The 23,424-nt window shown below is 35.8% G+C and overlaps 1 protein-coding gene across 14 annotated transcripts in view; it reads right to left on the bottom strand.

The window, feature by feature from the left end:
* The window catches only part of LOC111045927 (ultraviolet-B receptor UVR8), a 95,148-nt gene that overhangs the window by 30,746 nt on the left and 40,978 nt on the right, over positions 1 to 23,424 (bottom strand). For 10 of the 14 annotated variants that reach the window (XM_039437744.1, XM_039437774.1, XM_039437788.1 and 7 more), the window contains 3 exons: positions 9,740 to 9,918; positions 5,202 to 5,339; positions 4,109 to 4,297 (listed from right to left, as the gene is read on the bottom strand). In XM_039437744.1, coding sequence (XP_039293678.1) covers positions 4,110 to 4,297; positions 5,202 to 5,339; positions 9,740 to 9,918 — 505 coding nt within the window. In that variant the 3' untranslated portion in view covers position 4,109. Of the gene's footprint in view, positions 1 to 2,145; positions 2,907 to 3,656; positions 3,926 to 4,108; positions 4,298 to 5,201; positions 5,340 to 9,739; positions 9,919 to 23,424 lie in introns of those variants that run through there. The other 4 variants (XM_039437805.1, XM_039437814.1, XM_039437830.1 and 1 more) reach the window with 4 other exon arrangements.

Below are 23,424 nucleotides of genomic sequence, written 5' to 3'. Positions count from 1 at the left end.
TATATGAGAAACAGCAAGGGGCCAAGTGTGCTTCCCTGAATCACTCCAAATTCACTGTTCCTATACTCACTCACCTGGTCAAGAATTAATACCACTTGGGATCGATTGCTGAAGTAGCTCTCAAACCAAGTCAGAGCTATTTCTTGGATGCTTAAGCATTTCATTTTTTCAGAAGAATTTGCCTATCAATTGTATCAAAGGCTTTGGCCAAGTCGATAAAGACCAAAAGCACCTTTTTATTATTTTCGATTCCTTCATGCATTTTTTTGGTTAGGTGGAAAAGATCATCGTTAATATTTTTATCTCTTCTAAATCCAAATTGATTTTCAAAAAGTACTTTGTTATCCACTAAATGTTTTTCAAGCTGTAACCTAACAGCTTTTTCAATTATTTTTGGGATAACATTAACAAGATTTATAGGTCTACAACTAACACATTGATTCGTTGGTCCAGCTTTGTAAATTGGAACAACTTTTCCAATTTTAAATGCTTCCGGAAAAATTCCGTTGGAAAAACTTAGATTAATTTATTATATGTTTTATGGTTTTTTTAAGAATGTCCTCATTCCTCTTTATGATTGAGGCAGGTATATTATCTACTCCTGGAGCAGATCCTCCCTTAAGATCAAGAATTAAGTGGACCACCTCCTGAACAGAAATTTGCGTTAAATGGAAGTGTGCATCAACTCTGGTCATTGATTACTTCATCTGTTACATGGGGAACAGCTCTGGCGAGGTTGGCCCCCACGTTAACGTAGTAATTGTTGAGTTTATTGGAGGCTTGTAAGATATCATTAGACTCAATATTCTTATTCCCATCTAAAAAATTAGAGATAGGAAACCCCTCAACTTTCCTGTGTAAACCAGTGTTTTCAGATATGCTTTTCCATAGTTTCTTATTCTTACCGCGTGCATCTTCAATTTGATTTTGAAAATAGGTCTTTTTAGCATTTGTTTATAAATTAGAAAGAACATTCCTGAAATTTTTAAACTCGTTTCTTAGAATAATGTTAAAAGGTTGTTTTTTTACTTTAATACTTAATTTATCTCGGTGTCTAATTGATTTGATGAGTCCACTAGTTATCCAGGGTTTGACCTTGAAGTTTTTTGAAGAAATATTCTTGATTTTAATAGATTGAGATAATATATTTTTTAATTTATTTATGAGGATGTTACAACTAGCATTTACATCATTATTGTTCATTACATCTGACCAATCATCAGGAGATATGAGTTGAGATGCCAAATTTTCATCAATATATTTTATTTGTTGCACATCACGTACAATTTTAGTACTCTTGTCCATCTTTGAAAATTGGCAAACAGTCAGATCATGATCTGTTAAGTCACATCTTAACACAGCAGACCTTACTGAATCTATGTTCTTACTATCTGTGAAAATGTGGTCTAAACAACTAGCAGTCTGTGGAGTTACCCTAGTAGGCAAATCAGTGCAACTCACAAAACCTTCCTCGTACATAACATCGAGATACCTCTGAGACATCTGATCCTGGTTTCCTGGAAGTATGCAGCAATTTATATCGCCCATAAGCCAATGAGGTCGATCTTTGCTTCTGTTAGCCAAATATAATTCAAGACTCTCTATGAAGGGCTCAAGCCCTGCCGAGGGACTTCTATACACAGCGAGCAAGCACAGCTTCTCACCACCGAAAGATATGTCTAATTTAAGGCATGTTGCACCATAGAGATCTACCTCCTCACGACTGACACCGAAGCATTTATTTACATACACAATCACACCATCATTTTGATTACGACTATTCTCATTCACAATAACATCATACCCGTCCATACTCACAGTTACACCCTTAGCATCCATCCATGTCTCCGTTAATACAATAATATCAAATTTCTTACTATAACTACTCAAAATAACAAAAAGCTCATCAATATGTTTATTGTAACTTCTAATTATATTTATGTTTTCCAAATTATTCTCATCTTCTGAGAAGAAATCAAAATTACCTATATCTTCATATGCTCTTGCATTAACATTTCTTAAATTGGCTAATTCATCTGAGAGATCATCCATCTCACCGAATGAGTCAGAAGAAAAACGTAGACCACCCGCTCAAAAAAAAAAAAAAAAAAAAAAACGAGAAAATCCAAATAAAATATAAACTCACTACGAAATAAATCCAATAGCCTTGCATAAGCGACTCAGCATGAACAGCAGGTTCTCATTGGGTGTATGGGGTATCCCCTCGATCAACATGTTATGCACACGAGAATACTGGTCCAGCTCAAGGACTTTATTATTTAAATTATTAATTGTAGAACGTAGTTGTTCATTTTCAGATTCCAGTTTTTTAATTTCTTTGTCACTAATAGTTTGAGATTCTTTAATACTATCAATATCGACTTTTAAAGCCTCAAACTTCTTATCCACACTAGCGATGCTATTATCAAGAGAATCTAAACGTATAGTGATATTATTCAAACTGGTATGAATGTCAGGACTGTCCTCTTTCAGGCCTTCGATTGCTTTGAGAATTAACGATAAATCACTAACTTGAGATTCTGATTCTGGACATAATGATTTCGGTTTGCTTATACACTCATCATACTTCCACGATTTTTTAGTGTCTGCATTCATTTTCTTGAAGTAATCAACTGTTTTAATGCGACTGCATAACGGATGAAATGATTCCTTACAAACTGAGCACTTGATACTTTCCTGATTACTTGAACAGTCTGTGTTACAATTTCCGCACACCATTATGAAGAAAAGTGAATCACAAAATAGTGAAGAAAAGTTTTTGAATTGAAGTTTAATATTGTACGCGAACGAAGTTTCAATAGAGGATAGAAATAAATCGAGCAGGTAGGCACGCTATCGCTATCAAGAAGATAAATGATCCGTCTTCATCGGCAGTCTGAGTGGAACTGAAAAATGAATTTTGAAAATGAAGTTAATGAAGAAAATGAAGAAGCGAAGAAGAAGTTATAATTGTTACTTGTTTGTTAGCCGAAGATGAAGGAATAGCGAAGATGAAGAAATAGCGACGTAGGAAGAGAAAACGAAAAATGTGGATCCATACAATTAATCAGAGAAGGGATAGAATACGGAGAATTTAATCATCTGTTTCCTGATTTAATTGAAGACGAAGTTAAATTTTTTAGATACTTCCGCATGTCGCAAGTTTTTAGTTTTTTGAGCTTTATTGAATGTCCTCAGACAACATAATTATATAGTTAAACTGAACACCATGTGCACTTATCGCCGTGCGATTGAGCCTGAACAGAGATTAGCAATCTGCTCAAGGAACGTATTTTAAAATTTTTTAGTTGATCATTTCATGTCTGGTTTTCTATATTTCGATTAAAAACTTCTGAAGACGTATAAATTAGCATTGACATTAGTCAAAATTTCTAACTAGTCACTCTCTTAAGTGACATTATGCATAATATCGTATGTTCTTTTTTGTGAGATTATGAAATTCTATTCATTCTAATATTATAATATACTAAATATAAATTACAAACAAATATTATACTACATTTATGTGTTACAGTATATTAATAGCTGATATTTTACTCTACTGTATTCTGATACATTATTATGTTAAGGACATAGTTAGTTTTGATACTGATTTAGGACATATTTAATAACAATTAAATAAACTTTAGTATCTATAAAACCCTATCAAATATTTATTTCTACACTCTACAGAATATACAAGAGAATAAATAAATGCCGGTGAATCATTCAATCCGATCGGAGCCGTCGGCTTCAATGCTCCTCTCGGAATTCCTCACGGCATTTCCGATCTACGATGCGGAAAGGTATGCGCACTCCAATTGAAAACAATGCATCAAATCTAATCTTCCGATCCGTCCGATGACGATCTGTGTGCGGCTACCTTGAGAGTGCACTGCAGCAATCTATTTTCATTGTTTTCAATCTGCACAGGCACGAGAAGAAGGTTATCAAAACGATTCTTTGTGATTCTTCTTTCGCCACTGAAAACTTAATTGGAAGAAGCAACTGCTATCAGTTGACACTCAGATTTAATAACTTTATAGAAATGAGATACATTAATTCAAAACAGAAAATTAAAATGATAATTTTGTAGTTGTCAACTTACATTATTCCACAACAGGTGGTGACTGGTTTGATTCAGCAACAAATGCAGTGTTCCATTCGCCACAAATAATTCTGTTGACTTTTAAATTTGGCGGCACTGCCAACCGCGTCATGCCGAATATTGTTTGAGGAAGTGTTGCACACACTTGATGGTATCGATTCCACCCGCAGCCCCATACCGAGCAGTCATCTAGCAGACAAAATCATAAACGCATGAATACATTAAATTTCCCTCAACTATCTAGCTAAAAATCAACATCGCCGCTGAGTGGGAATAGTCACATTAGAACTCATGAGGAGAACCGGACGCGAACACTGTTACCGATATTTGGGAATCTATAAGTGGGATTTAGTCTTCAATCTTCAGGCATAGATCAATATTCAATACCCAGTACGACACAGTAAAAATATAACAACATAGATAGTATAGTATAAGTGTATAATAACATAAATATTAAGGCTTATTGTAATCGCGATCTCAGTCTCCAGATTACTCAATCAGAGAAACTCATTAAGAATACACTATATGGCTACACAATCAGATCAAAAACCAATAATGCTAACGAAAAACAATAATAAAATAGTTATTTCATTAATACACTACTTAATAAGATGGAGATTCCAGGACATTTCAGGAGATTCCAGACAGGAGATTTCATTGACAAATTCTTAACATAGTAAAAACTCAAGAATAACTTGATAAAAGTCGATTTTAAATTGTTAAAAATTACTCACAGTATTCACAAAAACCAACATACTATCTAATTGATAAAATCAAAAGATAATTTTTCTAACATTAGCTCCAACGTTAACTATGCAGTTTTTGACATATTGTAGTAGGCTTTAGTAATCTATAGTTTTCTATATTGACGACTGTCGAATAATAAAATTTATCTAAATTTGGGAGGGTCATAATCTCATGGTCATAATAAGTTTTGATTATAGTGTTTTGTACAATAAATGAATGGATATGACAATAATTATTTATCAGTGATAAATCTTGCAAATAAAGGTCAATAAAATGATTGAATGAATATAGAACTGATGATTATATAAATATAGAATATTGAATAATATATTATTTAACAACTGACCTAACAGAGCGATGGTATGCCTTGATCCACAAGCAACCTGGCTAACATTGATGGAGTCACCAGGCCAATCGACAACTGACGGCTCAGCAAGCACTGAAGTCACTCTCCTCCTACCATCAACCTCCTCTTGCGTTTCTCCTATGTATCACGTTCAATTACAGTTATTTATTAATTCATAATCAAGAAGCGGTAGAGTAAACATCATAGTCAGCGGAGGAGCCTACTAGTCAAATAGTAAAATTGAATTTATTAGTTGGAAAGTGGGTCAATGCTGATTGGCTTTAGTGATTCATACAACGCGAAATCACCAGTGAAGGCACCATATGGATTGATTCCGGAGTTCGAGGAAGCGGACTAATTATTTACAACCCAGGACGAGGACCAGTCTACAACCCAGCAAGTGGACGAATCTACAAACCAGCAAGTGGATCACGCTTCAACCCGGACAAGGAAGGAGGAAGCTTCAGCAACAAACAAAGGTGTTATGGAGTCCACGTATAAGTTATTTCATGATGAATTTTCAAAGAATTTTGCAGTTTTAAAGGATTTTAAAAAGGAGCTAAATGAATGGGTAGAAGTCGAATAGGAAAGAAGGGAAGTTTTGAGGGCAGATTTTGACAGGATTATCACAATTACAAATAAGCTTTCGGAAACTACTGTAAAATTGTAATCACGATCAATTACTATCTCCCAGCTCGCGGCAAGTTTAGGAAATTCTGACAACGGAATTCAGGAATCATTAAAGAAATTGAATAAAACAGTGGAAACAATTAAAACCAGTGAGAAAAAAACAACTTTTGCGGATGTAGTTCAATTGCCAAGAGCCTCAAAAACCACCAATGTAGAAGAGAATAGGCCTAGAATAAGGAAACTGCAACCCCAGGAGCATATTGTGATGCTGCAGCCATTAAAACCAGTTGAAAATGAAGTAGAGAACAGTAAGTACATTAGGAATGTGCTTAGGAATACTATGAAAGAGAAAGATAGCATCAGAGTGAAAAAGACTGTGAATGTAAGAGGAGGGAGATTAATGATAGTGCTAAACTCAGAAGAAGATAAGAAGAAAATAGTGAAATCGGAAAAAGGTAAAAAAGCCTAAAAATAAGCGAACCACACAACAAGAAACCTAGAGTAATCATCTATGATGTATCAACGGAATTGAGTAATGAAGAACTTGCTAAAGTGATATAAAATAAGAATTTTGGCGATTCCGACTTGAAAAAATCCCAGTTCCTCAAGGGGTGTAAACCTCTTTTCAAAGTAGGACCTAAGAATAAAGAAGTGGTACATTGATATTTGAGTGCGAGCCTGAAATAAGAAGAGTCTTAATTAACAGGAAACGTGTTTTTGTAGATTTAACATCATGTAGACTTAATGATTTTATTTCTGTTCAGATATGTTTCAAATGTCAGAGCTTTCGGCCAGTGACAAAATTCTGCAAAAAAGAGAAAGATATATGTGGACATTTTGCTGAAGAGGGTCATAGTATTAAAAACTGCCCCAACACGACCAAGCAACCAGTTTGTCACAATTTCTTGAAACTTAAGAAGCCAACAGGTCATAAAGTCGGCGATCCAAAATGGCCCAGTAACCAGAAAGCATTGCAACAACTTATTCAAAAAAACGAATTATGGGATTGTTTGAAAGAAAAGTTAATAATAAGACTCTAAAAAGTGAAAATTGTGATATTTCAATAGATATTAATCACGTTCTAGATTCATTAGCTAGAACGAATAGAGTTCAGCAAACATCAAAAAGTAGGACATCTCTAGTTTATAATTTTGGTGAATACACTGACCTAAAAATTTCGTTTATTCGTCTTCAAAAAGGAAAAGTAAACATTTCAAAAGACATCTCTACTATTATAAAAAGGAAGGCTTAACGACCATGGTTTTGCAGAGTAAGCAGATTGACTTATCTACGAAATTTGATGCGACATTGAAAATTGTCAATTTGTATTTAATGATAGAAGATAGTGATTTTATCAATAAATTTGGACAGTTGTTGAATATTATTGATAACTGTGCAGATGATAAACAATATTTAACAATTGGAATTGGCTATTTCTTTGGAATAATGGCTAATTTATCATGCATTGATTTAATAACTTTGGTATTGTCTACAAACAATATCAGATTTGTATTTTATTATAGAGGAATAAAAAATTTAACGTTTTTGGACATCCCAGCCGAAATATTGAATAGAAAATTTTGCCCATCAGGATACCTACCAGAAGAATCTTCAATTCAAGAATTCATTAACAGTATGATAGAGCTGAGAAATCTCTTGAGACAATATGATAGCAGAAATGCTTCAATATAGAACGATATTTTGGTGAATATTAAAAAGAAAATCTTTCTTAGTTCCTATTCCTATTTACTAGACATTAGGCTCAATGGAATGAATATTTATAATATTGTTTTGAGGAGATTGCTATGGTCATCTGAAACAAAGTATAGAATGGGTTATTGTATGGAAAAAGAAGGAACGTGCCATTCAACGACGAAACGAAATATAGTCAATGTATATTGACTGGTCGAGTGAGGGGTGGGCAACAGTGGCAACATTGCAGTGGCCTTGAGAGACCCATTTTCGTTCGGCCAACTATAGTAGGATAATCCTTGATGTGAGTATCCAGTTAATTTTAAACATAATTTGAACAAACTATTGAAGGAACAGACTTTCATATTCGAGATTGATTAATCCACGAGTTTTATCAAGTTATCACATTTTCAATTTACTAATTTGTTTATTTAATGACAAAGCACAATTTCAACAGAATCTTTCTACTAAATTTATAATGAAAAATCATTTATGAGCCTGGATTCATAAGAAAGGAAACTAGAGTTTTAAATGAAACGACCATAACATAAATTCGAGAAAACTCTCAATTAATTAGCACAACAAATACCTTTGATTGTGGAGATGGATAATAATTGCTTACAGACTGGAGAAGTGAATAATTCCAGGATCTCGAATAACTAGGTACCAAAAACAATATAAATTGAAAATTGAGATTCTAGTTTCAGTTGCTATTTCTTTATTAATCTCTAGTGGAATGGAATGGCCTTGACATCAAACATCGGAATACAAACTGTGTAAATAGAACCATATAATTGAGAATAACATTTTTCATAACAAACAGTTTGGATTTAGGAGGGGATTGTTGGATGCTCTGGATGGATCGCGGAAGGCTTTAGGGCTTTTCTGCGATTTATCCAGAGCATTTGACATGGTAGACCATGAGCTATTGTTGAATAAGCTTGGATTCTATGGATTTGTTGGTAGTGCAAAGAAATTTTTCTTGTCCTATTTGGAAAATAGATATCATTCAGTTAAGTTGAGTGATAGGAATTCACTGGTATTTTCAGCATGGAAATCAGTAAAGCAAGGTGTGCCACAGGGCTCTGTGCTTGGACCGACTCTTTTCTATTTATTTATAAACGATCTGCCAAATAATACAGATGGCAAGCTCATTTTATATGCTAAAGATACAACGGTTCTGGTTACTGATAAGGATGACAGCCATTTTATGATTAGGGCTGAAGAGGCTTTGCATCAACTCAACAATTTGGTCATAATGCATTGAAGTTGAATATGACTAAATCCAACTTTATCTGGTTTACCGTGACGGGACATCATACTGAACCTTCAAACCTCAATGTTACAATTGGGAGGGAGTGCCTGTCCCTCTATGAGGTAACTAGTTTTATTGGAGTGGATTTGCAAAAAAATATGAAATGGGATAAACACTTGAGATAACTTATAAAACAGCTCTATCATGCACTTTTTGCACTGAGAACTGTGAGAACTGCATCAACTATAAAGACAGCCCAGAAGATGTATCATGGATATTTTTTAGCCCTAATACGCTACAGCATCTTCGTTTGGGGGAATAGTAAGAGTAACTTATATACAATATTTAAGATGCAAAAGAAAGCTGTTCCTGTTTTGGAGGGCTTGCGGCCATCTAATTCATGATGCCCATTTTTAGAAAATATAGGTTTCTCACGGTCTCAGCATTGCACTTCCTTGAGACTGTAAATTTTGTCTTCAAAAATTCAGAGATATTTGAAATAAATCTAGTTTGTCATGATTATAGCACAAGAGCAAAGAGTTCAGCTGTATATTAGTATCCGGCTCACAAACTGACACTTTTGGAAAAAGGGCCATATTATTAGGGAATCAGGCTCTTCAATTGTCTGCCTGAAAGAATAAGATTATGTGGCAGTCATATGCTATTTTTGAATTCAATTACAAAAATGTAAAAGCGTGTCCCTTTACTAGGGAGGAATGTTTCAGTGCCTTTACACTTTGAATTAATACAAATGCAATTATACACTTTGCATAGAAGAATGTTCATGACATGCTACATGCCACTTGAGCTCTGCTCAGATTTGTGGCTTCACGTAACAAATGGCAATGATAATAAGTAATGGAGCCTCTGCGCAGAAAAATCTTACACCCAAATAAATACTTATGTAGTAATCAACAAGAAAAAACAGCCACCCTCCTTGGGTATCGAACCCTGCACTAACCGGCAAATCCAAGCTGGCCACTGGCGTTCCATCCCCAAGCGTAGAGATCGCGCTGTTCAGTGATACAGCAGGAGTGCCAACCACCTGCCGCCACTGCAATCACCCGCAGTCCGCACAGGGCTGCCAACTCTCGAGGGTGTGACTCGTCGTCGACACTGCCGTGACCCAATTGTCCTCGACTGTTGATACCAACATTCATCATTTTCAATTATTATCATTTTTTTAAATATTCATTTATTTGTTTATTTGTCCAATTGTTCATCATCGTTGAAAAGATTGGAAGAAAAAACACATGCAAACCCTCAACAAATGAATAAAATAGAGTGATAAAGTATTTTGATAGGGCTACTTGGGTTGTTTAATTATGATAGGAGTTACTACTACCCTCTTCTTACTTTTTAAATATATTTTCATTTAATTATAAACTACTAGTAATTTATACATTTTTCAAATTGAGTAAATACGATTGGATTCACTTTGCACATTCAAACACAATTTCCTATTGACAAAAAATTTAACCTGCAAATTTAGAAATTAGATAGATTAGGTAGTTGTTGATAAATAAAAATATAGAACAAAGGCAGTTCTAACCAAAACTATCCTCCTTAAGATAGTAGTAAACATTTATACATCGAACTGGGAATAGATAACCATTCATTGATCAACTCTTATTTGGCAACGCTGCATGTAGATGGTGTAACATACTTTAATTTGGATAGATAAATAAAAATCCCTAGCTGAAATATTTATAGGTCTAAGTGAAGTAATTGGCTAATATCGCCAAAGAGATAACGTAAAGATTAGATAATATCAGACGTCCTGGCTAAACTGTACAACAGCCTAAGAGGAATGGAAATAAATTTTGCTAATATATAATATTATATAAAATATTGAAAATTGAGGTTAGGCATAAACATTTAGTGATCGGCGACCTAACGATCGACCGAGCCATACAACGTAGAATCTGACCAAACACCTTGGCAGAAATTTATTGTGGCAAAACAGTATGCAATTTGAGGAACTAAAGGTCTCACGTGGCTAATTATTGTGATGTATGAAACAAATAATAACCTATAAAAAATTACTTAGCATGTAAAGAGCATATTTAAAAACCCCAACAAAAATAATTAAATGTATTAAGGAAGTAGGAGGTTACTGGGCGCATGAATACTGTAATAATTTGCATGCACCAATCAAATAGTGGCAATTGATAGGCGGCAATAGTGAGCCGATTCAAAAATATTTGTATATATTTCTACAAATAAATAGAATTTATAAAAAATTGTTGTATAGTCTATGTTTTGGATATGGCCCGAAGGCAAAGAAATTATTAAATATATAACATAAGTAATAATTTAATATTTTAGTACGGTCTATTAGAGCCTTGAATGGCGGAGGAATAGAATATTCAAATTTTATGCAAATTTGAAAATCGGAAATGAGAATTGTAAAATTGAGAAACGAGAACGACACTCGCCTGCCAACTGCCACCATGAGAGGTCACTAAAAATTATAGAGCGTAATACCTTGTAATAATTTAAAGTTAAATTGAATTACCAAATTTCTTATAAGACTTTGTGATGCTCTTATAAAGCAAAAGTCATTTTTAAATAATTTTGTAACCCCTTGGAAGAGACGACTCCGGCTACAATAATCCAGGACCACCAGGAGTTGGATCAACATCAGCAGCTCATAAGAAAATTCCGACACGTGAGTGAAAAATATTGAAATAGTGATAGGGCGCCCTCAGTGCTTCGAAATTACATAAGAATCAAAGCTAACTCGTCGAAAGGGTTTTCTTATAAATTAAGAATTTGGTAAAAAATACTTGTGCAAGTAAATGTAGTATTAAAGGTATTTTATTAGAAAGTAACGAATCAATCCACATATCAGAAGATCTATCAATCAAAGAAGTATAAAGTCTAGGCTGTTAATACAATATTCAAATGATCATTAATTTCTGCAATATAATTTGCGACAGTTTATTGTAGCTCTGATTCACTAGATGAATTGCTCTATTTATTCCTTCAGGTGCCGAATCTCGTACCCTGAGATAAATAATATATTTATTACAAAGAAATCTATTAGATACTATAGAATTTAATATATATATATATTTGGAATACTAGTTTGTCATGCTGATTTTAAGAATCTAATTTAAATAGAATTGTCCAAGTCGACAAGTATTAGCAAGCTGATATTGCAGCTACATGCAAATAAATGCATATGATCATAAAAATGAAAGCACATGGTAACGTTTCGTGCTATAAAATGTAAAGAATAGTATTAGCCTGTGATATTTTATTGATTTCGATTATTATTTTATCTTATATTATATATTTTTTGTCGCTCTATATATTTTTGCTCTGATTTATTTTTTTTGAATATTTGTTAATATATGTATCAAATTGTTTATGGTGTGCGATTTATTTTTTATTCCTCAATACTATAGGATAAGTACCATATATATATTTTTTAATAAATTATCAGTATTATTTTTTATAAGCTCCTGTAAGTATGAGCCCATTAATGTATGATGACAAGAACATGTCATACTAAAGTGAGACTGTATCCTATAAAAAACCACGACCTTGATTATTATAATTATTAAAATATTTCATGCTCTACTGACTGATGCCAAGCAGGAGGCTAATCGTTATTTAACTATAAAAAAATAACGTGACAATGGGTAGTTTTACCACTAACCCCACGATATTCCCTGATGTCAAGATGAGTACATAAGAGCAACTGGGTGACACCATAAGGCATTGCTAACTTGATTGCTTTTTAAAATACGCAGTTGATTGTATATTTCAACAGTGTTGAATGAGTTGTTCAGAGTGAGGTGATAGCAACGCAACTAATTATTAAACTTACTGACAACGATTTTTGGGTAACTAAGTATTAAAGAAATGTATTTGATTGAAACTTGAAACGGTCCTATATATAATAACATTTTCCTCCAGGGAGAGCACCTTTTCAGATACAAAATTCTATTGCAGTGATGAGACTATATTAATTTATTATTCAAGTTATATTCAGAAAGCAATTTTTGTTTGCATGATGGATCACAAAAACTATTATAACGACTTTGGTAGAATTTAGGTTGAAAAAAATCGGATCTTTCAATTCCCGAAGCAAAGCCCGGGTACCATGATAGTATCTGTATATATTTTCATCATTGGTTATTTATTGTAGTTCAAATTCAAGGTTATTTATGTCCAACGGATCTCGAAAACGACTCTAGCGATTTTCACGAAATTTGGAACATAGTAGGTTTATGATATAAATATTCGATTGCACTAGGTCTCATCCTTGGGAAAACTCGCTGAAGGACATTAAAAGGATAATTATTATTCATCCTTGGTAAAACAGATGATAATTTCGTCGTCTGTCGATAATAGAAGATGCATGTGCCTGTGTGGGAGATCAGCTGTGTAATTAATCAGCTCACCGTATCTCGCGAGAAATATTATCTAAAAATTGTAATCGACATCATCAAAATAATCTGATTTGTTGACATGACTTGGTATATCATTCTGAATTAGAGTATATCATAATATTCAAAGTTATTCATTATTTTAGTGATTAGTGAGTGTTATTTTCTTATTCAATCTGGTTTGTAAACAATCTAAATTAGAACTTTTCTGTTTTCAAATATTTGGACTAAAAATTGAACCTGAATTCAAGTGTATGGAGCATAACCTACTTTTTGGGCCATTTATGGTGTATAAATCAGAATTCAGGGGAGAAACAGTTTTGGGCTGTGTCTGATAGTCCTTCCCCAATCATTTTGAAGAATTGTGTTCTGTTTATCAATAAATAAATAAATAACGAGCGAAGCTCAGTGCCCCGATATTTTATCTTCTTCATAACATCTTCCATTTTTGGTTCAATTTTTCAAAGTTTCCATTTTTTTCTCATTTCTCTGTTTCCTCTAATCTGAATAAACCCCGGATTGCTGTCAAATAGAATTCTCAATTAAATTTTTTCATCAAAATCAATCCAAACTTTAACTTGAAGGATACATTTTATTTGTTATTTTTCAATTTACCAACTATATTTTTAATTACCGTACATAATTAATTTATTTTCTTCATATTGTTGATATGTGATACATAATTATTATAAAATAAATATTGTTTACTATGACATTGCTCCCCGCACACGGACCTGTCATCCAAGTAAGCCTATTCATATTCAATTTCTTCTATGTAAATTTTCTTGTATTTTATATAATTAAAATTTGATTTGATTTTATCTACAATATAATAAAGGTGAATTGACGCTCACTTGTAAAACGAATTTGGATGTTCTTTTGAAGGAGGGGAGAATAATCCGGAATATTCTTGGTCCAAGACACACAGAGTATGGTTATAGACTTCAGAAAAATTGTGTAGTCGAACAACACTCTAATATAGTCTCTGACATGAGAAAAAGAAGACTTAAGTTTTTTGGTGTTATTAAAAGACTTCCCGTGAGCAGAATAACATGAAGAATAGTCGAGTATGTCTGCTACCTTAGAAAAGGAGGAGATTGGATAAAAACATGTTAAAAACTATCTCAACCTAGCGAGAATTCCTGAAGAAGGTATAACTGACAGGGAAAAATATCGGAAATGCGTTGAAAATTGGGAGGTCAGGCCAGTGGAAGCTTGTAGAAGGAGCGGGACTAGATGTACTGAAGCTACAAAGAAGGCATTCTCAGAGAGAATGAAGGCATACTGGGAGGAGAAAAAACGGGAAGTACCTGGAAATGTGGTTCATAGACGTACTTAGCGACTTCCACTATGTGAACTAGACACGAATAATAATAATAATAGTATTAATAATAACAATAATAATATTAATTACAGCATACATCACGGCGCTTGGCAAAAGTCACTCGAATGATGAATGAGAACATCCTTCCTAATATTATCTTGATGGTGAGAATATAGAAATTGAGGAATTGCACACTGTACTTTATTTTAGCTGCTGTGTCAGTGATCAGGGCAACTGGGGGTAAGTATGTCAGAGAAGGCCTACTCATGTCAAAAAGAGAGAGATGCCTCCCTGGGAGCAGAGATTTTGCAAACCCATTGAACAGCTGAGGAAGAGTATTGAACGTTTAACCCAGTACATTGCTGGCAATAGAAGTGGAAAGGTGCTGAGAGAGTGGGGAAAAATCTCTGGTGAAATGATGAAATCACTCATTCTGAAAGAGATCCACAGAATTGCATGTCACAACAGTTTCTGGATACCATGCAGCAGAAACTAGCAGTAAAGGCAAAGAGGTTGCGACGTTAGAGAGAGTCTAGGAGGAAAAAAGGAAATAATTCTCTGTTCAGAAGAAGTGAGAAGCTCTTCTTTACGAGTCTACAAGGGGCAGATGATGAAGGCTGTAGGTTTGTTTCCACCAGTGAGGGAGATAGAGGGATTCTGGAAGGGTATATGGTCTGAAGAGGTTGTTCACAATAGGGATGCAACTTGGTTGAGTGGTGTGGAGGAATCACTCTTGCATGTCCCACAAATGTCTAATATGGTGGTAACAGCTGGGGATGTCACAAAATATGTGAACAATACCCAAAACTGGAAGGCACCAGGGCCTGATGGGATCCAAAATTTCTGGTTGAAGAGATTCACCACTCTCCATGGGTTTATTGCTGACAGTTTCTCAGAATTCTTGGAAAACCCTGAAAGAGTTCCCACTTACCTGTCTAGAGGTGTTACATACTTGCTCTCAAAGGAGAAAAACTCAGATGACCCTGCTAAATGCCGCTCAACTACATGCCTTTGCACCCTATATAAGATTCTGATCTTCTGAATAACTGAAAAAGTGTATTGCCATCTGCAAGAGAATAGCCTATTGGCAGAAGAGCAGAAAGGGTGCATAAGGGGGTCACAAGGGTGTGAGGAGCAATTGATTATTGATGCAATCGATGCATAAACAGAGAGATATAAGAAGAGCCTTCATTGATTATAAAAACGTTTTTGATTTTGTGCCACACTCCTGGCTCCTTACAGTGCTTAGTATATACAAAGTCCACCCAAGGGTAGTTTCACTGTTAAGGCACCTCATGACATCTTGGTCAACAGTACTGCAAGTTGAACACTCGGGTGGAAGGATTACAAGTTCAAGTATCCCAATAAGAAGGGGAATTTTTCAAGGAGATAGTGTTAGCCCCCTGTGGTTTTGTCTATCACTCAATCCCCTATCCTTCACCCTGAAAGACTCTGGCTATGGATACAATCTGAAAGGTACAGCCAACATGCAGTGTACATTGTCACATCTTTTGTACATTGTCACATCTTTTGTACATAAATGACATCAAATTATATGCAGCCAGTGAGAGACAACTAAAGCACCTATTGGCACTTACACACATGTTCTCCAATGATATTCAAATGTCCTTTGGTCTCAATAAATGCCAAACTTTGAGCATTTCATGAGGAAAAATATGAACCCACAAATTTTGTGTTGGATTCGGGAGATACGTTTGATTGCATGAATAAGGGTTATGCTGTCACAAAGTGGATTTTGTGACAAATGGAGAATCGTCATTTAGCATATAATTTAGCGAATTTTCTTTATTTCAGTAGAGAAATAAGGTCGACAGTTGGATTTATTTTGTTGAACTTAAGAGTTGAGTGTGTACATCATTATCATCGCCGACAACCCCTGTAAATTATCAGCAGCGGATTCATCTGAACCAGAAATATCTAGTTTGAGCGTTCTGTTATCTAATATGCAGTCAGCAGCAGTTGCACCAGAGTAGCCCCTTCTTGTAATTTCTAGAGAGATAGATTGTTTACAATAATACACATTATTGTGTATAATAGTAATTAGTAGTACTGTCATCATTAATCTACCCTTAGCATCAGCATTAGTGGAGTCATTCCTTGTCACATGATTGGTGGCGTGATTGTCTCCTGAGACTCCTATTGGATGGTAATCTCTTTTCCCCTTGCCTCCCGTTTTCCACGGACCCTGCTCTGTGAGGAGTAGACCCAGGGTCGATGGAGGGATCTTAAGTTTGTGCTACAAGCAGTTAAGTGGGAAATTTAACTAGGCTCTATTTGGTTCGATAACGGTAGGTTCCGCATCGTTTGAGGATTGTAGCATATTATTTTAGAGTGCTTAATTTATAAGACTCTACTCTGTCGCTTCACAAGATTTTCAAGTTCAATATGGGAATTGGAAATTGGTTCGTGATTATATGTATTTGGATCTGCGATTCAGGTAACTGTATGTTAGGACTGGTCGCTTGTATGCGTTTCCTTCCCTGTAGTAAGGTGGCCTTAAATTTAAAGAGTAATTTTTCTCAATTAATTTTTATCCCTGTCCTTTTTGAGAATAGTTTTCTCGATTAATTTTTATCCTTGTAGAGGATATCCTTATTTTGAGTAAATTTTCCTATTGTAGAGTGGCCCCTGTATTTATTCTGCATTGCAGTTTCAGACAAGCTATAATTCCAAGTAGGAAAATCCCAATCCTTTTCCTAGAGAACTCAGGTGCAACTTAAGTTTGTCCCTGTTGAAGTTAACAGACTGCGATGTCCTTTCTCTTATTTTCTCTTAACTTTCCCTATTCTAAAATCCTTCCAGCTCTCAGGTACAGCTTGAGAACTTTCCGGTCGAAGTCATCAGACTGCATCAAACTTCCTCTCACTTCCTCCTAGCTTTCTCTATTCTAAAATCCTTCCAGCTCTCAGGTACAGCTTAAGAACTTCCCGGTCCAAGTCATCAGACTGCGACAAGCTTCCTTCTACTCTATCCTAATTTTTCCTGTTCTAAAACCCTTCCTGATCTCAGTTCCAGACTCGAGATCAACCCCGTCGCGGTCTCAGACCTGTGAAAAGTTTTGGAAAACCCTGTTTAGTTTAGGATCTAAGTTTCACATTTGAGATCGTCCTAGTCGCGGTTTTTCAGACCCGCAAATCCTTTCTTAAATTCCTAGAAACCTTTCCCCTTTAATAGCAAATATTATTTGCTGGTTTTCCCAGTGGGAAATTCACGAGTTTTCCTGTGATCTCAATTGCAAATTGGAGATAGATTTTGTTGTAGTCCTCAGACTGGCAATTGCTTGGAAAAGCCCATTTGAATCTTTTCCTGAATTAGAAGTCTCTGACTCGATATTTTCCTTGTGGAAAATCCTGGAAAAATCCTTTCCTATCCTGACAATGACATACTGTTGTCTTCCCGATATTATACTACAGACTGTGTCTGTGAAAATCTTTTCTATCCTCTCATAATAGTCAACATACTGACTATTAATTTAGCGTTTCAGACGATTAAGAGTGATTTCCATTCCCTTAAGGGCTGTTACAGATTAGCCCTTAATAACCGTCGCGCAGTTGTTAGACTGTCGCGGGAGTCCTGGTTAGCAGTCACAGAATTGCTAAAGATCCTTTCGTAGCTACAGACTCAAGCTTCAGAAATCCTACACCTAAAACCCTGTATACTGAATCTTAAATATCCCGTATTGAAAACTCATATCCTGAATTGGGCTAGCAGGATCAATTTGATGATCGATAGAGCGCAATTGTCAGATTGCGGATTATTGAACAAGCATCTGTTTGCTGTAGAAAATAATAATCTTATTATTGATTCTCCGTTCCCTATACCCTATACTGTATACCTCATAACCTGCACCCTATTCTCTATAGCTTACACCCTATACCGTGCCCTATTTAACTATATCTTAAATACTACTAAAACTCCATAGTTCCGCCATACCTTTACATCATAGCCCTCACCTTAAATCCTGTAGTAAAACTTCTTTCCGGGCTTGCAGATCCAGTCTGCCCGCCGTCAGCTCGCATTTGGTTCAGACTGCGTACTACCTCTACAAATATAATTATTTGTAGGGATCTGATAATCAGATCTGTCTCCTTGTATAGGGTTATCTTAATCCCATTAAACACCCACCCTGTATTTCAAAGGCCGACGGCCGAATCGGCCAGCAACGGCACGGGCACACACTCTCCCCTTCAAGTTAAATACCTCACGACAAAAACAGAGGGTAAATAATCAGGATAGGAGGAGAAGTGTAGGTCCGGTATCTCCACCTGTCAGTACATCCTCTGACCCCGACCCATATCTGGCTGTAGCTAGTCCGCGTTGTAGCAATACTTCGCAGATATTAGATAACCTAGGGGGTGGAATAGGCGTATCTAATAATGCATACAAGAACTTAGGTCTTAACCATACCAAAAGGCTGAATCACGGTAGTATACGTGGGGCTTTCAGCGATGCTTATTTGAAAATAGTTGGTGCAGTTTTGAAATCAAGGATTGATGGCAGAATCACATTCAAGTTCAAGGCTATCAACACACATGCTATCCCTGTCCTCGCGTATACTTTTGGTGTGGTGAAATGGTCTGAGGCAGATTTGGAAGGCTTAGCCCGCTCCATTCTGAAGTTGTTGGTCAGGTACAGAGTTAATCACCCTAAATCAGCAGTGGAGCGTCTGATAAGATGTCAATGTGGAAGAGGCCTTGCCGATATACACAGACTCTGTCAGGGGCAAAAGCAGTCGCTGAGGAATTATTTTCTCACTCAGAGTTCATCTCTACACAAGGTTGTTGTGGCAGCTGATGACTCTTACACTCCACTCGATCTTTGCCACAGTGAGGTTGAGGACCCCCATTCTAGTGAGGAGCACATATCACCTTTGCAACAGAAATGGCTAGAGAATCCCTTACATGGGCGCCATGCTCATGACCTGACTAACGCTCTTATAAGTCAGGAAGCGTCCAATGCTTGGCTCAGTTGGGGTGGCATATTTGCTGAAACTGATGGGTTCATGATGGCCATCCAGGATCAGTGTGTTGCTACAAAGAATTATCTCAAATACATTAAACCTGAGAACCTGGAAACAGATACATGCCGGATACGTAACCAATCATATGAGACAATTCAAGATGTAACAAGTGCATGCCAGGCTCTAGTAGCAACGGACTACCTCCATAGGCACAACCAGGTGGCAAGGATTGTTCATTAAAGTTTGGCAGTTCAACACAACCTGTTATCAAATTAAGTCCCATATTATCAATGCATTCCCAGGTCAGTTTTGGAGAATTGTACTCACAAGCTGAACTGGGATCGATCAGTACTCACAGATGAAACAATAGCCAACAATAGACCAGACATCATATTAATAGATAAACAAAATCAAACCACATATTTAATAGACATAGGCATACCAAACACGCACAATTTAAAGCAATACAGTAATGAGAAGCTGTTTGAATATTTTCCTTTGGCAGAGGAGATAAAAAGTATGTGGAAGCGAGAGAGAGTGATGATAGTGACAGCTACAGGTGTTATACCAAAGGAACGAACTGCCAGAAAGGTTGCACAGTTTGAGACTGCCTGTATGGGTGAAAAATTTAATGCATAAAGCAGTAATCAGTCAGCTTTCAGAAGCCGAAGCGAGTAGACGTGTTTTGTGAAATATTCATGTAATTATTCTAAAAGTATAACATCAAACTGTTGTGTCAATTCGGCATTGCCGAATAGTGAGTGAGTGTGTGTATGCGTGCGCGCGCGCGTTGTCAGCAACTATGACTGTAGCCGAGTTCGGATATTGATTGCTGCTTCGGTGAGTGCTGAATCGGTAATTCTATTGTGAGAACTGAACTATCGTAACTATGAGCGGTGACGATAATACGACTATTATTACTATAACTGAAGGAAATAAACCTGTCTCCTACAAGGTTCGATCTGATAAAATTCAATCAGAATGCGAAAAACTTTTATTTGAAGCTTGGAACGAAGCTAATACAAAATTCCAGCAATCAGAAAAAATAAGTTCATCACAACACAATCATCCAATAAGCAGAAAGTGAGTTCACGTAGAGGAACTGAACTAAAAGAGAATGCTGAGCCAAAAAAAAAACTCCTGGTATCAAACAAGTTTAGGACCTCGTCCAATTATACTCTACAACATCCAAGACTATCAAGTAGAGTATAAGATTTTGAATGAAAAAATAAAAGACTCTTATAAGATCACACTATTGAATAATGGTAGCTTAAAACTCAACGTTGAATCTGATGATGATTATAGACTAGCTACATCATTGCTGAATGACAAAAAAATGTTTTTTTTTATATATATATATCCAAACGAATTGGATGTATTCAAACGAATTGGTCTTCATTTGAAAACAAGCAAACGAGACCCATTAGAGTAATTGTGAATAAGTTGCACAGCACTTGCAATCCAAAGGAAATAAAAGAGGAACTTCAGGAAAAAGGATTTAAAATTTTGGATGTGGTAAACGTTCTTAAATGGAAAACAAAAGAACCACTCCCAATATTCATGTCAACTTTTGAAAACACAGAGAGCATAAATAGAATTTATGAAATATGTGTAATTATGGGTATGAAGGTTGAAGTAGTCCCCCTGAAAAAATAGAAATTTCTACGCAATGTAAAAATTGTCAAACCTGGGGACACACTAAAAAGTACTGCCAGAAGGAGCCTAGGTGCGTGAAATGCGCTTGTCCCCACATCACTATCAACTGTACTAAGAGTAAAGAAGTTAAGCCTAAATGCTACAATTGTGGGATGGAGCACCCTGCCAATTATAGATGATGTGTTGTAGCACAAGAGTTGCAGGCACTTCGAAATAAGAAGAAAAAAATTAAATCTATTTCGACAGTCAACAAAAGAGACGATCATATTGTGCCACAGAGAGCTGTAATAAATGACAGAAGAGTTAAGGAGAACCAGAGTTATGCTGATAAGCTGAAAAATAAAGTACCTATCAACAGTAATAGTCCAGGCAACGAAGACAAAAAAATGCCAAATAGAGGGAAAAATTCATGTATAAGCCAAAATTGGTACAGTTGTAGGGGAAGGCTTCTTAAACAACATACTAAAAGTACTGACCGGTGGGGGTGGAGCTAAGGGTGGGAGGGGGCTCTAAGGATGCATTTTTTCGGTTTTTTGTAAATAACTAAAAAACTATGGCCTCCAGGGAAAAGGTTGTCATTAGTAAAATTAAACTACGTAAAATTCTCTACAAAAAAGTCCTATGCACTTTTTTGATAGGATTAATAATAGTGGAAATATAAAGTGGAGAAAATAGAGAAAAATATTCATTGTTCAAAATTACTACAGTTTACGGTTACAAAATTCTACTTTATACTACTACAAATAATAATAATACTATGTGGAGTTTTTAATACCGGTTTGTGCGAGTAATCCTAGTGAAGGTATGGAAGGATTAAAGTCAAGATCATGTGGCTGTGGAAGGGTGGGGGAAGCAGTCCGCTGGAACGTGGTGGCGATTTTTACTTTTGAGACCGCAGATCGAAATAGGTCATTATTGCTGCATCCAAACCAATCCCGAAGGTTCTTCAGCCATGAGTTTTGTCTCCTTCCTACGGATCTCTTTCCTTGGACTTTCCCCTGCATAATAACTTGAAGTAATTTATATTTTTCTCCTCTCATAACATGTCCCATGTATAGCAGTTTTCTTCTCTCAATTGTCATAATTACTTCTTTTTCCTTGCGTATGCGTCTCATCACTTCTACATTGGTCACTCTCTCCACCCATGAAATCCGTAGTATTCTTTGATACATCCATAGCTCAAATGTCTCCAACCTCCTCACATCAATCTCCTTCAGCGTCCAGGCTTCCATTCCGTAGTACAGAACAGGTAACACATAGCACCTCATCATTCATAAATTAAGAAGCCTTCCCCTACAACTGTACCAATTTTGGCTTATACATGAATTTTTCCCTCTATTTGGCATTTTTTTGTCTTCGTTGCCTGGACTATTACTGTTGATAGGTACTTTATTTTTCAGCTTATCAGCATAACTCTGGTTCTCCTTAACTCTACTGTCATTTATTACAGCTCTATGTGGCACAATAGGATCGTCTCTTTTGTTGACTGTCGAAATAGATTTAATTGTTTTTTTCTTATTTCGAAATAAGCGTATACGAGCATAAAATAGATGCCTGTCTCATTTCCGAAACTCATTTCACCAAAGAATCCTACTTTAAAATTAGAGGGTACAAAACGTACCATGCCATACATCCCAACAACAGCGCTAGAGGTGGAAGTGCGGTTATTGTAAGAGAAGAGCTGAACCATCACGAATTCAAGAAGATAGAATTGCAGGAGTTCCAGTCGATTTCAATCAAAGTCAAACTTATCGGTAAACCATCTGGTACGATCACAATTGGAGCCGTCTACTGTCCACCCCGATTTAATTTGAAGAAGATAGAATATAAATATTTCCTAAGCAACTTCACAGGGAAATTTATCATCGCAGGAGACTTCAATTCAAAGAATACACAGTGGGGGTCCCGACTGACCACAACTCAAGGAAAGGAGCTATTACTGACTGTTAATGAATACCACTGCGATGTTCACTCAACAAGGAAACCAACTTACTGGCCAACAGACAAAACAAAAATTCCAGACCTGATAGATTTTTTCATCATAAAAAATATTTCACCAAACTGTGTTGAAGTTAAGGAAGAATTTGATCTCAACTCTGACCATTCGCCAATAGTTTTGACAATGCACAGTTCAGCTGTTAAAAAAGAAATGCCACCTAGACTCACCAACAGGTAAACAGATTTGGAAACTTTTAAAAATATGATAGACTCTAAAATAGACTTGAACACATCTCTGCAAACTATAGATGAACTAGAAAGTGGAGTCCAGGAGTTTGTAATCAATA

Source organism: Nilaparvata lugens, chromosome 1 (genome assembly GCF_014356525.2).
Source record: "Nilaparvata lugens isolate BPH chromosome 1, ASM1435652v1, whole genome shotgun sequence".
NCBI classification, from domain to species: domain Eukaryota; kingdom Metazoa; phylum Arthropoda; class Insecta; order Hemiptera; family Delphacidae; genus Nilaparvata; species Nilaparvata lugens.
The sequence above is the reverse complement of the archived record's forward strand: the minus strand, read 5'-3'. Positions and strand labels throughout refer to the sequence as shown.